The following is a 19,701-nucleotide window of genomic DNA, read 5'->3' as shown; positions in this document are numbered from 1 at the left end:
TCACTCAGCACCCCAATAATGTCCGAATCGGTCCAAATCGGTCTCATTCCTTTGTGCTTCGTTTGTGCACGTTTGTGCACGACAAATGAACGACAAATGAACATTTGTGCTCATACCACCTTTGAGATATTAAACATAACATTTTGTAAACAAATCACGTCACTCAACTTCCGAAGCTGGCGCCCCAAAGGTGAAAAACATATATGTTAATCTTTTAAATGGCAATATATCAAATTAAAGAAGCATAGAAAAGGTATGAGAAGCTCTACTGTACTATAGGATCTTTGCATCCCAGTCTGTATTTTCCTTTCTAGAATTTCACATTACATTTGGCAAACTAATCAACGAATAAAACTAAAACAAAGCCTGTTCACTGTTGCTGGGGGAAAAACTGCCACATGTATGGCGAGTGACAAGAGGCCCACAACATTATGAAGTTAGATGATCCAGAGCCTAGCCGCCTGCCAAGTCTAGCTACCCTTTAACAAGAGAAAAAGAGCAAAGTGCTAGGTGACCAATACCTCATTATGTCACTACAGGTGATAAAACACCGTTGTTTTTTTTGTTGCACTGACAGACTTCAGTTCTCTTCCATAGAATGTCTCCAGTTCTCTTGATGTGTTCATTGTTCATTCTCTTCAGATATTCCCTCCGTTGTCTTCTGCAGCACAACTACGCCGCATGACCAACTGCGTCACATGTTAAAAAATACGAAGCCTTTAGTCTAGAACTTGAGAAGTTTGAAAGCACAAACGTTTATTCTTCATGCGCAAACGGATGAGACCAATTTGGACATTCTGGTTGAGTGAAAAAATGAAACCTTATCACTTAAAAAAATAAAAGAGCAGGAATATTCATGCGTCGAGCACAAACGATCAGAAGAAGTTTTATATATGTTTTTCACCTTTGGGGCGCCAGCTTCGGAAGTTGAGTGACGTGATTTGTTTACAAAATGTTATGTTTAATATCTCAAAGGTGGTATGAGCACAAATGTTCATTTGTCGTTCATTTGTCGTGCACAAACGTGCACAAACGAAGCACAAAGGAATGAGACCGATTTGGACCGATTCGGACATTATTGGGGTGCTGAGTGAAAAAAATGAAACCTTAATAACTTAAAATTTGAAAGAGCACAAATGTTCATTTGTCGTGCACAAACGTGCACGAACGATGCACAAACGAATGAGACCAATTTGAACCAATTCTGACATTATTGGGGTGCTGAGTGAAAAAAATGAAACCTTAATAACTTAAAAATTAAAAGAGCACAAATGTTTATTTGTCGTGCACAAACGATGCACAAATGATTGAGACACATTTGAACCGATTCGGACAATATTGGGGTGCTGAGTGACGTCATATGTTCACAAAATGTAATGTTTGATATCTCAAAAACGGTATGAGCACAAATTTTCATTTGTCGTGCACAAACGAAGCACAAACGATCTGAAATAGTTTTACATGGTTTTTTTTACACATGGGGTGCCAACTTCACGCAGGTCCCTTAACCCCATTAACACCTGTGTCTGATTGTATTGCAGCAGATGCCTGATGGGCAGTCTGATCATGTGTTCTTAGTTGAGGATACTCAGTAGAGTGAGGATATACACGTGTAAACCCTTTTCCCTTTGGTTCTATTTCTCCCATATGCAGACAAAACCCACACCCATATCTGCCGTTAAATTGTTTCATGTCCTGTACCATGGCACGGGCTGGCGCATCACATATGCAGACACCTGGGGCAACTTTTGTGGTGTGTTTATGACCAGTGTTGTCATGCCAAGAAAACCCTTCTGTGAATAGATCTTGTAATTCCTTGACAAATGGCCTTAACAGTGTTGGCATTTCGGGTTTAGAACTAAACCAAAGGGAATGTAGAAGAGCATACTTTCCACGGATAGTAGATGGAAGTTCATTGACTGTGCAGATAATTTGCCAAATTGAGTAATTGGATGATTTAAAAACGGAATCACCGTCAATATTAAATGAAAGTGAAATTGTTGTCAAGGGTATCAACAAAGGTTTTAAGTTTTGAGGTGTACATACTTCCACTGTAAATGTCCACCATGCCCATATTTGTTTTGTTGTCGTTTAAGAACTTGTAGAAAGTAGTGTTTTGGAAGAGCTCCTTCAGTTGTTGCCTTAAGGGCATTACGAGAAAATAATACCCTTCATTTTTGTTTACCCTTTCATCAACATTTCCGTCACTGCAGCAAGGGGTAAACAATTTACCTATATATTGCGAGCAAATTTTACAGTAATGGTGAATTTCGAATTGTTTTGCCAAATTAAAGAAAGATTTGTCAAAGTAGTATTTACTTGTGGGGGCACATCCAGGTGCTACAATATTTAAAAGATCCAACAAATCTTTTAATCCACTGCCACTAATGCTGTGCTTCAAGATGAAGGCCAGAATGAGGCACAGTAGCTGTCCACGGTTAATTGATGCACCAGAGTAGATGGGTTGCTCTTGGATTTCAGGAGCGTTGAAGATGTTCTGTGCAAAGAGATTCAGACAAAAACAATGCATTGCATTTTGTAACTCATGATTTTATTGTCATTAGTTCATCACACAGAATAACATCTCCAATAGCAAAAATACTCACTGTGAAACACTGCTCATCGTCATCCATTTCAGCGGATTCTGTTTCATTTGTTCCATCCTCTGGTGTCAAGTCGGGCTGTGTTAAATTGGAAATGAGTGTCAAAGTTCTGTGCATGTTCAGACCCAGACCCACAGTTCTTGAGTTATTACGATAAGTGGTCGAGTTGTAAAAAAAAGCCAGGGGGGATGGTGGATATTAACTTTTAGGGACAGATCATTTGTGATGATGACAGCATATGGTGGGAGACCAACGGTGTGATAATAATAATAATAATTATTATATTATTATATATTTTTGGGGATAAAATAAGAGAGATGACTACTGTCATGTCATCGCTCTCATTTTATCCCCAAAAACGCAGCTGATCGGACGCATCACACGATTCGGAGGCATACATCACATTTAAGGATATTAAAAACTGATTCTTATGCTAGCGTTAAACACGGGTCGGAATGAAAGGGAAGCGATGTCTGAGATGCAGAGACAGGTTCACGCTATCAGTATCTGTCTCGTACGGTGTGGAATGAGAGCTTGTGAAGGCACTATTGCGCAAGTACGCCTGCGTGCTTGCGCAATAGCATACTGCCCGACAAGGCAGTATCGCTGTCAAATCTGTCCCTGGGAAAAGTATATCGTTGCACTAGGGTTGCCACGGTATACGGTATTACTGATGTTAGCGGTGTTGAGGACACACCGGCAACACAGTTATTTTTATTAATTTTTTCCAGTAATAAAAAAAAAAATCAGAAATTAATAATATAATTATAATTAAGAAAATAATTTTTTTATAATAATAGATAGATATGATAATAGATAGGCTACCTAATAAACCGTTGGAACACACAAGACCGGTAGCAACGCCAGTAAATAAACCCCGCGAAGCCCAATCCCTACGAGAGCTCGCTCGCTGCCAGACGCTGTCACTGAGTGTGAGAGGAGAGTTGACGGAGAAGATGGCGGTTGACCTATAGTTTCAAAGTTTATACCGTTTATACTCGGTAATACCGGTGTTAACACAAGTGTATTACTCGGTGTGAAATGTCCACACCGCGGCTACCCTACGTTGCGCCGAATTGAAAAAGGAAACCGCTATAATGAAATAGCGGTAATATTTCCACATTAATTGATAAAATAACAGATTGATGATCATTTTGATCATTTTAATTCCAAAGGGGGATGCCATCCCCCCTCAACTCGAGTGCTGATTACGATAGGCCTATATTGTATTACATACAAATATGTTATATTTCTAATTTTAGTGAAAGGTTGGACACACAATTAACATTACTTATAAAGTAGGCTACTCAATCATCAATGCAGAATTCTGTCATAAAGTCTTATATGCCACTCCGTTCTCCCTATTTCAACTAGGTGTGTTTGCGTTTTGTGTGTACACACTTGCTCAACATGGTCTGGTGGATCATCACAGGGGAATTCAGCTTCATCTGAAGAGTCAATCTGGAAAAGCCAAATTTACCAATGAGATTAGGATACCCACAGCAAATAGAAAGTAGCTGTTTGTGGCAGCTTGAACTTAAATTACAATTGTACAGTTATAATTTCTTAACATCCATTCTCTTAATTAACTTTGTGTTTAATGTGTACATACCATAGACTGTGTATTAATTTGATCATCAAGGTCTCCGTCATCAGAGAATTCAGCTTCAAATGAAGGCCTTGAATCAATCTGGAAGCCAGTGGACAAATAGAGGTTAGCCTAGCTGTAGGGAATTACTTCGACAAAGTGTCGCAAGGAGGCGCTCTTATTCCAGTTTTTCTTACCTCCTCGGTTGAACTTGCTGGCCGTTCCTCTGTTCTCAATTGACTTCTGTACCATCTTGTAGTTTTTGGCACAGGTATAGAAAAATCTGACAAATATCGTTTATAATTTCGTGACATTTTGCAGTTAGACGACTGTCAATGCAGACAAATTTTAACTGAAAACAACAACTGAACAACTGAAAAAGACAACTGTAAACCCACGAGCGTCTCACGCGCTGCGAATGCGGTTGTAAACCTATGCTACGCATTCGCAGCGCGTGAGACGTCCGTTGAATATTTGACAGTCAAGTCGTGAGTTTTAGTCGTGAGTTTGCTACGGAAAAATTAAAAAAATGGCAAAATATGCACTATTTGACTTTCCGGATGAAGGGGCTGTGGACATAGGCGAAATATCATGGGTGGTACGCAAAGTAAATTTAAAAGATCCTTTTGTAACGTATAAAGTTAATTGGCCAAACAAGGGAAGGATTGTGTCATGTCCAGGACGGATTATATCAGTCAGTGGTAAGTAACACAAGTTTTTTTCTCCTTTGACTATGTTTAGATAAAATATGTGCATAACTACATACATATGGTAATATTTCAAATATCATGGTAAACGTTTTCGTTTAAAAAACGTGCCTACGCAACGGTAGGCACGATAAGGCCCCCTAGCTCGCGGCCCATAATGTGAGGCGTGGGAAGTGTGGGGGAAGTGTGGGGTGCGCGGCCTGGATTTATAGAGAGAAACTTTATTTTGCCCAAAATAATACTAGCATTTTAAACACACATTATGAAAACGTCATCATTTTGACGTTTTCAGACAACAGAGAGGAGTTGGTTTGCAAGAGGAGGCATTATCTTGATGGTGGAGACAAACTATCGAGCCCGGAGGAGAAAGGGAAGGGGAAAAGAAAGAAACTGAAGAATGGTCGATATTCTGACGACGACGACGACGACGACGACGTAGTATCGCTGGTAGGTAACTAAAGTTTTATTACAGAAATGTCATCTATAGGCCTTGTGGATGAGTTAAATTAAAATCGTTGAAAAACGAAACTTCATTATGATTTAAAGGATCCTCAGTTAAGTCAATGTAAGAAGAAGAAGAAGAGAAAAAACACAGGTCTTAACGTCTTAATGGAACTGGAAAAGCAAGGTATTGGTGCAGTGATGTACAAATATTCACCGTATGGAAGTGCTTCTTAACATCAGTGAATTATTGTAATGTGATGTAGCCTAATGTTGTCTGTCATATTGTACACCATGTGGTCGCCAACTGGCCTGCTTTGCCTGGCCTGTCAGATCATTTTGACTTTTTGCTTTCTGTCAACTTATTAAGCATATTAACAAGATTAGATTTGAGTATTCATCTCCTGTTCCGCCTGCATTGTCTACTCACTCAGGCTCATCCCCCCTGCTGACCTCTGTTGTACAGTCTTGAAGTAACCCTTAACTCTATGTACATCTTCTGTTTGTCATAGGATCTTGTCAGCTGAACTCAATTAATGAAACCAGGAATGAAGTAAGATCCACTAATGCAATAAACTCTCTGCACTTAATGTTCTACCTACAATTAAAGTTTTTATTTCCTAACTCTATAGTATAGGGATAGATACAGCAATATATTCCTGTAATCTATCAGCTGTAAGCTTTGTACCCTCTAACTGGCTTCTGTATTTGCCCAGGTGTATGTGAGTCAGTTTTTTTAATGGAATTTTTATTTTCAGCGCCATCACCCATCTTGTGAGCTGTTGAGGGAGAACAACCACAGGCTGCAGAGGGAAAATTATTCTCTTAAGGCAAAAATAGCAACATTGAAATGTAATGCTATTGTTGAAAACTTTGGGTTTTTCTGTTTTACATGTTAGCTAAAAGGCTATTATGAATCCTTTGCTCAGTGCTGCCAGACGTTTTGCAGAAGATGGAGGAGTTTCTCCGCTCAGCACCAAGACCAACGACAACACCAATACCAACACCAACACCAAGACACCAAGACCAAGACCAAGACCAGAACCAACACTATCACCAGCACCAACAGCAGTTCCAGCACCAGTAACAGAAGACCCATCACCAGCTCCAGGTCCATCATCAGCATCAGCAACAGAGGCCCTGGGCCACTCTGTAAGAATCTGTTTGACTTTATTTGTATAGGTTAAGTTACTTAGTTTCAGTTGCACTGTTTTTCTAAATGCATCAGCCGTACACTCGGTTAATCTAAATGCATATATATATCATTGAGGTAAGACGCTAGTCTGCTGTATGTTGAAGTAGATTTGTGGTAATGTTATCTACTTGCATTAAAGGTCATTCCAAAAGGACTTGTGGAGCGCTGCTCCTTCCAAAGCCCCCAGAAGTTCATAAATGATCTCCTACATGGGATGTATACCAGGGAATATATGACAGGCCATTCAGTGACTGGCCAGTCACCCAGCAGCTGCACAGAAGGAAAACCTGGCCTAGCCAAACAAGACCTTGTTGAAATAAGAAGTAGGTATATAGAAATGAGAAAAGATGTTGGTTGAGTGATACCCTCATTCTCATGCTCATCTTTCTTGTATGTGTTTGTGTGTGTGTGTGTATTCCCACAGATGCTGCAAAGTTGAAGTTCACCTACGTAACTGATATGAACATAAAAGCATTTATACGACAAAAGCTGAACAATGCTGCCAATTTTCAGAAACAATAAATTATCAACTGTTTAAAGAAAGTTAAACTTTTGTTCTATTTTTTTGGTATTTTAGCAGTCTGTAGAAAACACTGTGTTAATGGTGGTTGTAAGCCTAATTTATGTGCAGTGAATTATTGTTACAGCACTATGGTTAAAAATGGCAACAACAAAAAGTGATACAGTTGAAAATATCCATCAGGTAAAGTACAATGACATAGTTAAAAAAAAAAAAAATACTGCATAATGCAGTTATTGTAATGCAGTATATATAGTACTATGGTATCGTAATTGTAGTATTCTATAGCAAAATAAAAGTATAATAAAAGTTCTGTAATTTACTTCAGTAGATTGTAGTTTATGTAGTAAACTGTAGTAGTATATAATGTAGTATACTGTAGTAATAAAACTGCAGTTTTCTGTAGTATACTATAGTTTACTGTAGTAGTATATATGTGGTATACTGTAGTAATAAAACTGCAGTTTTCTGTAGTATACTATAGTTTACTGTAGTAAAACTACAATAAGGTTCAAAAACACTACAATATTTACTATAGTATATGTACTGTAGTTTATATACTATAGTAAACTAGAGAATTTGCTGTAGTATACTATAGTTTACTGTAGTAAAACTACTATAGCAGGCCTCGACATTAACGGTTGCCCGCTTGCCCGGGGCAACCAAAAGTCATGTTTGGGCAAGTTGAGATTGATTTCTGGTTGCCCGAACGGGCAAGTGGATTTTGGGTGGATGTTAATATAAAGGCTATTTATTCAAATGTTTTTAGAAACTGCAGAACAACCTTGTTTGCCGCAAAATAACACAAAATATAAGTATTTGCAATTGATCAGCGCGCCGTCTTCTCTTCTCTCTGAAAGCGAGTTAACAGACACGCTTCGCTTCAGTGCGAATATAGCCCCGCCTTCTGTCACTCGCAGTGCGTTCTCTGGCCGTGATTCGAAGGTGTTGGCTAAAGGTTAGCCTACAAAGCTAGCATCGCAAGTGCAGCGCCTCCGCGAACGGTTTAGGTAGAAGGAAAATGGAGTAGTGATGGAGGATTGCAGTTTGGAAGTACTTAGGATTGAGGCAAATTACCAAGGAAAGTCATATGCAAGAACACGGTTTTGGGTTTCATAACTGTGCACATGCACAGCAATAGCGATTTTTTTCACGAAATTGGACCCTCACAAACTATATATTACATGAAAGCTGAGCCTCCACTTATTCCAACAGTCCAAACCATATCATTCTGTGACTAAAACTCGCAAATAACAACTTAAGAAGAAACGTCCCCTTTTCTTTTAACAACCAAAAATGATTACCTTTGTGATTTTTGTCCACAAAGTTGATTCTGGTCAAATAAAACCACCATAAACAGATAACCCAGTGTCTGGGCCAAATTTTGCAACTAAACATGGTATTTTCAATCAATGAATAAGAGAAGGTTTCTTAGGAAATAGGTAAATTGCCTTCAATCAGAAAACATATTCTTCAGCGCAATCTAGTGGCCATATGTGTACTTGCGAGTGTTTGGCTTGGTGCATTCGAATATATTTGCCATGAAATTTAAATAGAGGTGTCAAGTGTCAAATTTGTAAGATATCACCCTTTATTTGTGTCTCAAGAGTAAGACATCGCTCTCAAATGATAACGACCAACTGATAATTATTTCAGGTGGAAATGTTATCGTCCACTTATGCTGTGTTCCATGGCTTTATTCACTTTAACCAAGTATCATCCCCATTGAATATTTCACTTGCACAACAATCTTTCTTTTGGCACAAAGATGACATTATCGCCCTTGCAGTTGTGGAGATATACTCCATTTACTTTGGGTATGTTCTTTCCTGAAAAAAACGTTTCCCCTGATATCGAAAATGGTATAGAATATCGATATTTTTCCAGGTATAGTGTCAAAGTTAGAAAATCCAGTATCGTGACTGACTACACTACTAGAAACGCGATTGTGATTATTCAGTTAGAGCTACAAGAAACGTGAAAGTTAAAAAAGACATATCTTTGCTACTACCTCTGACATTTAAGTACATTTGCATGAAATCATGCAGGTCTACATATAACTTGGCGATAGCTTTAATAGGTTGCAACCGTGGACTGAAATCACTTCATGGCACGATGTGAACGCTCAATAAATAAGTAAACAAAGGGAAGTTTCTTATTTTTTTAAAGCCAACATTCAGCTTCAGTCTGAGCTAGGATGATTTTTCTGAGCCCCCCCAAAACCAGGCCACGTGCCTGGCAAAAAGAGGCCTGTTCAAGATTCTGATTATAATTTGGGCAAGTGAACGTCACATTCGGGCAAGTTGAACCTGACCTGTACTTGCCCGATGGGCAAGTACAGGTCAGATGGGCAAGTGCTTTTGAAACCTTAATGTCAACCCCTGTATAGTAAGGTTCAAAAACACTACAATATTTACTATAGTATATATAGGGTATACTATAGTTTATTTACTATAGTAAACTATAGAATTGTTTCATGTGGGTTCTCAATGCTGTGGAACGCTCTGTTCACTTGCATGGGCCTTCCCGACTTCTGGCGGTGAATAATTCTTTGATAATTGACCATTGCTTAGCATATAATGACCGCTATCAAGGAAAGTGGATTTTTTTGCCTCCTATTCCAGTCTTTGGTATCACTCCGCAAGTAGTCCTGTACCTTATCAACCCCATTGTATTCAGTTGCTAAGCAACTTCAACGTCTGCTGATCAACAGCAGAGAAAGCCGTGTAATAAGCGGGATAATGTATAGAATGTCGCCTGTCATCGAAAATAAGCCCCTTCAGGGACTTTCCCGATAATGACTGGCGTTCTATACATTATCCCTTACATAACGACTGTTACCAAGTATAACTACTATATCACAGTATTACTGCTGTACCAAAGCTAGTTATGTTTTCACAGTATAACTACTGTACACAGGTATCTATGGTATCACAGCTAGCTATGATGTCAAAGTATAACTACTTTATCACAGGTATCTATGCTTCACAGTATAACTACTGTACCACAGCTAGCTTTGCTATCACAGTATCACCACCATGAGTCCCACGTTATCACCGGAATGAGGCTGTTATATAGCAGCGGGTCCGGAGAGGTTAGAACGGATCTCTTCGTATGCAGATTCCCAAAAAAAAGAAGGAAAAAGAAAAGTCAGGACGTGTGAGTTGGTCCTTCCGCATCCTCGTTTCCATTTGTCTGTGTCCATCTTTTCGCTAGGAGCGTTTTTCGCTCAGCGTCACCTTAATCAGTCGGCCAGATAGGCCTGCCGACCGGGCGAGAGCTGTCACTAGCAATTCCCTGCTACACATTCTCGACATCTTGCTGTTAGCTCTTATTTTAAAGCTAATTAGAAAATTTAGAGAACACAACTTTTTTAGACACCCTCCCACCACCGCAAACACCGCCACCCACCACTCCCCCACCAGCGAAGTTTGCTGCGGTTAAGAAAAAAATAACAACAACGCCGAAAATCAATACTCTGGTCTGCCTCCAACGTCTTAATGCCAGCTCGGATTGAGAGAGGCGTGGGGAGGTGATGGAGTCTCTGTCAGGAGGCAGACATCAGAGGACTTTTTAATTGAGGCCCTGTTTGGGAGCTGGGAGGAACCAGCGAGGACTGGCAAAACAAGAGATAGAGCTCCGGCACTCACACACACACACTCCCATTCTCTCTCTCTCTCTCTCCCCTCCCTCCCTCCCCCCCTCTCCCTCCCTCCCTCTCTCGGCCCGGACCCTCCCTCAGGCCAGCGGGTTTAATAAACTTCCAACCACATTGCCTGGGCTTCTGCAGCCTCCATCTGTGGCCCTCTCATCGCTAACAAGGCGCCGTAGCAGCTAGCTTTGAAGTGTACGCTCAGTTAATTAGCCGGCTGTAATGGCTGTAGGATTACCTTCGACTGTACAGACCCGAAAACTCATACTCACCTTGCCCCCGGCAGGTGTGAATAATAACCTGAAGACCTCTGCTGTGTTTCTAGGCTACATTCAGGCACACACTCTCTCTCTCGCCGTTCGCACACAATTCATTCAAGGTGAGAACATTTCAATATTCTCGCCATATAGGCATTCTCTATCTATAATTTTTGCTCTGTATATTTTGTGAACGGCTCGTGAATACAAAGACCATCAGAAATCATCTGACAAGAATGTTGTCGCGGACAGTTTTTTATTAATGATAATAATAGAACACGTATAACGCGTGTAATTATACAAATATACTGGTGCTCTGAAGTGTAGTTCCATATATTACCGCATATATCTAGTTATTAGGGCGTCATTGTGTCGGCTGTCTTTTTATCTTTAACCTGTGGTTAATGATAATTATTTATTTTGTATGTACAGATATTCAATTATATAGAAATACTTATATTAACTTGTGCACTCACTCACTCACTCACTCACTCACTCACTCACTCACTCACTCACTCACTCACTCACTCACTCACTCAGCCCCGCTGAATCTCCGTCTCTCTGTCTGTACTGCCTCCTTCGCCAGATGGCGTTTACGGCCGTACCTCAGAGAGTGAAAAAGGGGGCTATTAGAAGCTTTATGCCGATGAATGTGGAGCCATTACTCTTTAATGTAATGTACTTAAACGTGCACATCTGCACACCCAGCTCTGGTGTTCGCCACAAGTCTGTGGCATCCAGGGAAGGGCAATAATGTCAGACAAATTGTGTAAGTAAATGGGCTGGAGGTTGTCCTAGGGAGACCGGCATCGCCTGGCCTGCATGCCAATAAGACAACAACAAGCGAGTGTCTCCCCAGAAAAGCAATTTATTGAAATTCAAAAAGAGGAGGAAAGGGCTTGCAGCTAAAAAAACGCTGACAGGACAAAAACATGTCACCATCCATCTTAGTTTGCCAAGTTCTCATCTCACAGCAAGTGACTTGTCTGCTCCCAGAATGCACCAGGGTTGCCATGGCTATTTATAGGCCATTGCCTTTAAATAGCTGTGGCTATGCCCAATATGGTTGGCGAGGTTAACTGATTTGATCATAATTAACAATAATGATATTATTATTATAATATATATAATTAAATATACATATTTAAACACAACCTAATTAAAATACCATTGACTTCAATGCCATATAAAAGCTGAATAATGAAACAAATATACCTTTGAAGAATAACACAAATGATCATATACAAATGTTTTTTATATGACAAATTGTCAATGAAGATAATCATACACAAACATACGAACAGAGAGGAATATGACGGAAAGGATCCCAGTGACAAAGGGATGAACAGGTGTTGGATACGGTCAGTGATGGAGCCCCCCCCCCCCATCCCCCCCCCCCTCGAACCACTGGCCCAATGGACCGGCTGTCACAGCCACAGGTACCAGGGAGCCGGCCCAGTCCGGAGACAATGCCTCCGCCGCAAACAAAAGAGTACATTACAATAAAGCTGGCGCCGGAATCACACACATAGCCAAGCGTCGAGCCTGGAAGGCAGCCACTGCAGCCACAAAGAGGGCCCCACAAAGAGGAACCCACATGGGCCCGCAGACGTCGGTCCCCAACAAAGGCTCCGTCGGAGCGGCCCGACCGGTACGGGGCACCTGGTGAGGAGGGCGGTTAATGAATCTGAGGCCGAAAACAAAATCCAAGTCATTCGGTCAATGCAGGCGCAATATTCATGCTCATGTTTCCCGCGCTGGATAATCCCTGTTGTCTGACACCAGGCTGCCCTTTTTTTCCATTAGGATTGTTGTTGCGTCTGCCAATCACACTTCCTCTCTCTCACTCCGTCGCTCTCTCTCTCTCTCTCCGTCGCGCTCTCTCTTTCTCTCCCTCTTCCCCTCCCTCTCTATCCCTCCTTCTCTGTTCTCTGTTTAGCTGTGCAGAACAGAAGGAACCGAATGAAGAAAAAAAAAAAAAAAGGTCTAAATCACCAATGTCTGTAAGCTTGTTTGTTCCAACAAAGTGGTAGGCATCCATCACCTTGCCATTGTTTGGTTGAAAGTGATTTAGTAGGGCTGCTGGTGTGAATTTTATGTCTTATTCATGTTGGTGTCTCCACTCCGCATTGCTGTGTAAAGACACAATGCATTTATTTGAGCTGTTTGTGTGCGAGATGTGGCTCATTTTTAGAGATGTCTCTATGCCCGCCTCCAAAGTTCAGGGACTGGTTGTGGTTCTCCGGCCTGGGGGGGGGGGGGGCGTCGGCCCCTCCAGCAGGGCCTGGCTTCTAAACTCAGGGCCAACCCCCTGGACTGGCTGTGCTCGCTGCTGGCTGTGCTCGCTTTCTTATGCTTGCTTGGGGACACCCTGACAGCATTGGTAAAGGCCAGGCCCCTGGTTCATCCTCACAATGAGAGAGAAACCTAATTGACTCTTTCTCCACTTCCTCTCATCCCGGCAGCTTTTCTGCAATGAGCCTCGAGGCTTCTTCTTCAGCCCAAAGCTGTCCCTCTGCCAAGGGACATTATTCTTCTTTTGGTCACAGCTTAAGAGGTTGAGTTTCATCCAGGCAGGTAAAGCCGTGTGGACCGTCGAAGGGGCGGAAAACAGGTTGGACTGCCAGCCGCCGTATAGACGCATGGTGGGACCGGGAAGAGGCGTCAGAGAGTCACAGGAACCACTCTTCCCATCCTCACTACCGGGCCACAAGAAGACATTTGGGCCACAGAAAATGCCTGAAAATCTGGGCTTTTTTTACAATTAGCTACCGCCAAACAATACCTTGGCGGGCCCCGTGGAGCCCGCAATGGTGTCTTCCAGGGACCAGCAGCCTCATTTGTCACCTGTAATACGACTTTTTCCTGGGGATAGTTTTTTATCCTGCTCTCGCGCGGCTCCATTATAATATCTATTCTTATCCTTTGTAATCTTCCTGGGATGGTTTCTTGCTCATGAAAGCGGGGTCGGACCACCCTCAGTGCGAGCTGGTTACACACGGGGGCACAGCGTCACGCCACAGTCATAACCCGGGCCAATAATAGAGCTTGGCGGACCAAACATCGCCATAATGTCACAGATGATATCAGATATAATATCGTTCCCTCGACCTGCCTGCGATGCCTGCCTACCTGTCTGTGCGTCCATCCCGCTGTCTATAAAACATGCATTCAGACAGGGTGAACGAAGTCGTTGGAACGCAATGCCTATACTCAAATGCGGCGAGCTTTACCGCAGCCTTCGCTGTGCCCTGATGCACGGCCGGGGCTAAGGCTTCATCCAGGGCACTCCATCCACACGGTAGCACACCGGGGGGGGGAAAGGGGGAGAAGAGGCGAGGGGAGGGGAGGGGAGGAGAGGTAAACAGAGCCATTAGAGACAAATCTATTTCTGAAGAAAACAAAATCACATCATCAAACAAGGGGGGAGAGGAAAAATCGGATGGCACAGCCCTGTGGGCCCGGGCGTAGGGATGATAGCCGACGACGGCATTTGTCTTTATCAGCCTGCCCTGGGGACGGCGAGGAGGGTGGGAGGAGGTGAGAATAACAAGAAAGAGAGAAAGGGGACAGCCGGATTCTATCCCCATCGGTCGCGAAAGGAACCCAAACCCATTCCTGCCTCTTCGGTGGAATCTTCTTGAGAGATGTGGACAGCTCAAGTATGATTCAGAGCACGGAGTATTCCTTCCCTGCCCGTGTGTGTGTGTGATTGTGGTTGTGTGTGTGTGTGTGTGTGTGTGTGTGTGTGTGTGTGTGTGTGTGTGTGTGTGTGTGTGTGTTGTTCACGCAGGCCTGCCCTCGGATGGTCATCCTTAAAAATAGAGCAGAGTAAAGAGGTCTTTGGACAGCAAGTCCCGCGTCATTCGTCACGCCTGGCCCGCGGTGGCATGAGCAGCTTCATCAAAAGGACAAGATTGACTTTCCACATTTTCTCCTTCTCGCGCTGACATTTAGTTGTTTTGTCCGGGTTTGAGAGGAGGCTTGGAGACTGCGACGCATGTGAGGAGTTTGTTTTTTTATACAGTGATTTTCCGATAGTGTGAAATTTCATGCTCGTACTTGATCAAGCCGACGATTACATTTCGGATATATTTGAAAAATGAGTCAATGTGTCAAAATTTTGAATCAATTCTGGTCATGTGTTATAGTTAAGGCACCTAACGAGAGGAAAATCGACAAATGTCAAATGTCTAAAGCTTTCAACAGCATTTTAATAATGGTTCGGGTCCGGATTGAAAACAAAGGAACTACCCTATAGTTTAGATAATGATTACCTTCCGATCGTCACTTTGGCTATCCCGTGTCCCGCCGCCACTTTTATGGTTATTTTATGAACCGTCTTTCATCAACTTTCCCAGAAGTCAACAAAGGAAAGATTGTATTTCCATCTTATATTGTTCGCCTCCAAAGGTTCCAAAGAATCCTGACCTCCATCTGAGCTGTGTCATTTTATATCCTACCGGTCTGTCCTCACAGCGTTTGCAAAGTCTGTGAAAAATTCTCCATCCATTACGCAGTCGAATGCCAGTCAATTTTCAGACATTTTCTCTACAATTATCTGCCCAACAAAGCCTCTTCAACGAGAAGGCTTTGTTTGTGTTACAGCCAGACTTCCATCCATTTTTTCTTTCAGGTCCATTGTTTTATGTATTGACTTTACTCTCTCTCTCTCTCTCTCTCTCTCTCTCTCTCTCTCTCTCTCTCTCTCTCTCTCTCTCTCTCTCTCTCTCTCTCTCCTCCCCCCCTCCCTTTCCATTGTTAAAATGCCCCGGGGAAATATGGCCATGCCTCTGGTATCTCTTTTTTATTCTGTTGATCAGCCACCCTCCCTCTTTTATTAGTCCAGTCCAGTTTGCCAAGATACTGTCAGCACTTTGAAGTCTAATTGTCTCCAGAGTGAGTTTAGTTTAGAGCTGTCTGACAAATCTCCACTATCTGCACACTTGTCAGAAGATGTTTCTCTTCCCCACCTCCACACACCTCATTAAAAACTGGATGGGAATAAACGTTGGCATATTTATGGTGTCGGCCTGATGATGAAATCAGGAACCAGCATATATGGCCCACTATTTCAAAATAAAAGCGCCCTAGATTCCAGGGGTTGCGAGCTAGAAGCTGGCAGAAGGCAGGGGCTGCGCTCGCTGCTCGTAAGGCGCTCCGTGGCCGGGTCGATGCTGTTTGAACAAAGTGAAAACACCAGTGTCCCATCTGGGCACAATTAAACCGCACTCTAATGTCTCACTGTAATTGGATCCCAATAAATTCCTCGCAGCGTTCGAAACGTAAGGTCTCCCTCGTTGGTTCCTCTCTAACGATATATAAACCTCGGCACGTTGCAAATGTTGCCAACTTGGTGACAACGCAAACCGTTGGCAAAAGTAACTCACACTAGTATATCTTAAAGAACTATCGCCGAGGCTTATGCGTGTGATGTGGTGTGTGTTGTGTGCTTCTGAGGGAAAACTGAACGTGCTTTGCTCTCTTTCTCTTTGTACCCCCTTTGCTCCAGGTCAGAATATGGCGTTCCCCCCGGTGGCTTTGTGGGTGACGGTGGGTCTGGCCGTCTGTCTGCTGGCGCTGCTCATCGCTCTGGCTGCCGTCTGCCGACGGAAGATCAAAGAGAGCTGTGAGGAGGCCAGGAGAGAAGGTACGGCAAGACACAGGAAAGAGGGACGAGAGAGAGAGAGAGAGAGAGAGAGAGAGAGAGAGAGAGAGAGAGAGAGAGAGAGAGAGAGAGAGAGAGAGAGAGAGAGAGAGAGAGAGAGAGAGAGAGAGAGAGAGAGAGAGAGAGAGAGAGAGAGAGAGACCTTGTCCGTTGGAAGTTCTCCAACGCCCGCTTATGTAATGGATTCAGTGGGGAGCTGTTGTCTTTATTGAAGGTTGTTCCCGGTGTCGTTTTAAGAAGTTCATGTTTCAATCATCAGAGGGAAGGTGAGAGGAACGTCTTGAACGCTCCTCTGTTTATCCTCAGTAGAACAGGTACCAACGCTGTGTAAAACCACAACCCATTGTCATTTTAAACGTGAAGTTCGCAAGCTTTCAAAAGAAACGACGGCATAACTTAACCCCGACTTCTCTACTGCCGCTAGCACCTCCTCCCTGCCACGCGATAGATGCATTAAAGTGTGATATGTAAAGAATGGGAGGACGATAGAGATCAGATGCTGAGCTGAGATTATGACCCCGAGGAACCATTACGATCCACATCTTTTTTCTTTTTTTTGTGTTAATGTTGCCATCATGCCGGGACTTATGGCTGCCGCAGTCAGGCCCATTATTACCCGGTGCTGTAATTAGCGTTGCAGAATAGTTCTGGAATTGCTGCAAGTGCAAAGAGAGAAAGTTTTGAATGGAGGATGGATGGACCAAGGCCACCAGCTCTGCTGTAATGAGATCCGCTCAGACTGGGAGAGACATTTAAATAAAGGTCAGCCTGTGTCTGCACAGAGGCCCAGGGGGTGGAAAATAAATATAGAAGTGACAGAGACTCAGAGGAAAGAGTAAATAGCTCCATGGAACATATGAAATCAAATGAAATGGAAAGAGGGAAATATAATCCTCCTCCCCTCCCACTGGCCGTTCTCTGGTGCTGTCGTACCCCTCTCTGTTTTGCTTTAGTGGAAGGCCTGCTCTTCCCACTGCACCCATGTGAGGAGGCGGGACTGATTATGTGGTCATCTTCTGCCTGTCTCCCTGAAATATTAAGCCTCACACCTTTCCCGCCCCCATTTTGATTGTTTCAGCGCGTCCTTGTTCCCTGAAAGCCGATGGACGGCTCTTCCGCAGTATATATATATAGTACCTCGACATAGTAGCCAATCAGGAGCTAGGCGGCGCTCGCTGTAGCCTGATGCCGTCGTATGAATACAGATGTGGAAGGATCTCTTGAATGGGTTTGCGGGTTGCCAGGTTGTCATGGCGCTAGCGGCCGGGTTGCCGAGCGGAGGACGTAAGTGGCGTCTAATTGTGGTTGTCTGATCTCGTAACTGCGCCCGCGGGGTCGGGTCCGATCGTAGTCGACTCTTTCCTCGCTGACACCGGCTGCTGAGCGGTGGGGGGGGGGGGGGGGGGTGGGGGGGTCAGCACAAGTAGAGGGAGCGAGCGGGTCATTTTTCTTCGCTGTCATAACGCATATGGGGCAGTGCGGAGTGGAGCCTAAGTGAGGGGGGCAGCCCGCCGGATTGCAGTTGGAAGTGAAAGCTCAATTTGAGGGAGGCGTCTGTCTCTTGCCAGCACCACTGTTTACTCTCTTATCCTTCTTTTTCTTTTTTACATTTCCCCTGCCGTTTTTTATTTATTCATCGATTTGTTTGCCTCGGCACATCCTTTATTTAGTTTGGTAGTTCTTCACACCTTCCCTTCTTATTTCTCTCTCTCTCTCTCTCCCTCTCTCCCTCTCTCCCTCCCTCCCTCCCTCTCTCCCTGTGCCTCCCTCTGCCTGCCCTACCTTGTATAATACATGAGACATCAAGCATGTGCTGCTGACGGTGTAGCATCTCTCTGGCGTACCATTTAATCCCTCCCCGGCCCCTGGAGAACCTGACGTGTGTACATGACATGGGCGCGCCGTGTCTGCCGTCTGAGACACGACGTGCGTGTGGGAACAACAGGCCGGATGGATCTCATATCCTCGCTCCTCCAGCGTCGCCGGAACGTCTGTTCGTACAGGGTTCTGTTGTTCTATCCGTGCTGTTCCTCGCTGACGCTCAGCGCCCATAATCGCCACGCATCTGGAATCGGAGGAAACTCTTAAGCTGTCTCTTGTTGTCGTTTCAGCGGGCATTAAGTAGACGCCATCTTTTTTGTTTTTGTATTAATGTGGATGATTTAGTGTCGGTTCCTTTGCTGCCAGCGTCGCAGCGCTGGTCAGTTGCTCACTGTCACCGGATTGGGAGGCTTTCTGGTGACCCTAACCCACTGACGTAGCTTCCTCCACCCTCTAGTCCATATCGTGGTTTTCTACTGCTATGTTAGAGATATTAGTATGTTAGTGTTGTGTTTCTAAGAACATTTTAGAGATATTAGTCTGTATGTTGGTTTTCTGTTTCTAATGATGTGTTAGAGATAGTAGCCAGTAGGTTAGGGTTGTGTTTCTACTGCTATATTAGAGATATTAGTCTGTATGTTGGGGTTGTGTTTCTACTACTATATTAGAGATATCACCCTGTATGCTAGGGTTGTGTGTTTCTACTGCTATATTAGAGATATAATGGGGGGTTTACACCTACCCGATAGTGGGCCCCGATGGTGCCCGATGGCTTAATCAGCAGCTATCGTTATAACATCGGCAAATAGCGTGGTTGCATCGGGAAACACCGTTACTCTTCCCGGGAACATCGTTAGACAACGGGAAGAAACGGGAAGAAATGCTCAATGATCGGGCAACATCGGCAAAGAACGAACATGTTTGTTAATTTTGGGTCTATCGGGGTAGAATCGGTTACCAGGTGTTGCTATTGGCTAATCGGCTATAATCGGGAATAGAACGGGAGTATAACGTAAGACATCGCAAGTCGTTCGGGAATTTTCCTGGGCACATCGGCTATATTCGTTAATCTTCCGCGCTTTATCGTGTTTTATCGTGTTTATATCGGCAACCTCAACACACGAAAGACCCTCGAGAACCCTCGACAAATAACGATTGTGAGTGACCAGATTGCGTTAAAGGGACTCTTACCTTTGTTGCATTTTTACACTTTTTTTGGATAAGGTTAAATTGGTATTAATAAGGTAAT

General features: G+C 43.4%; 1 protein-coding gene and 2 long non-coding RNA genes across 3 annotated transcripts in view; 2 read left to right on the top strand and 1 right to left on the bottom strand.

Annotated features, from left to right (window-relative positions):
- The window catches only part of cd276 (CD276 molecule), a 71,020-nt gene that overhangs the window by 33,035 nt on the left and 18,284 nt on the right, over positions 1-19,701 (top strand). Inside the window, 1 exon segment of the mRNA XM_060072054.1 lies at positions 16,476-16,613. Within this exon segment, the coding sequence (XP_059928037.1) occupies positions 16,476-16,613 (138 nt within the window).
- LOC132472450 (uncharacterized) lies at positions 2,073-2,684 on the bottom strand. The gene is made up of 2 exons (XR_009529080.1): positions 2,607-2,684; positions 2,073-2,497 (listed from the first exon to the last, which is right to left on the bottom strand). It is a non-coding gene; the product is annotated as an uncharacterized LOC132472450 (long non-coding RNA).
- On the top strand, positions 5,909-7,083 carry LOC132472447 (uncharacterized). Its single transcript, XR_009529077.1, has 4 exons — positions 5,909-6,191; positions 6,269-6,491; positions 6,674-6,857; positions 6,959-7,083. It is a non-coding gene; the product is annotated as an uncharacterized LOC132472447 (long non-coding RNA).

Source organism: Gadus macrocephalus, chromosome 14 (assembly GCF_031168955.1).
Source record: "Gadus macrocephalus chromosome 14, ASM3116895v1".
Classification (NCBI taxonomy): domain Eukaryota; kingdom Metazoa; phylum Chordata; class Actinopteri; order Gadiformes; family Gadidae; genus Gadus; species Gadus macrocephalus.
This window is presented reverse-complemented; position numbering and strand designations above follow the sequence as displayed.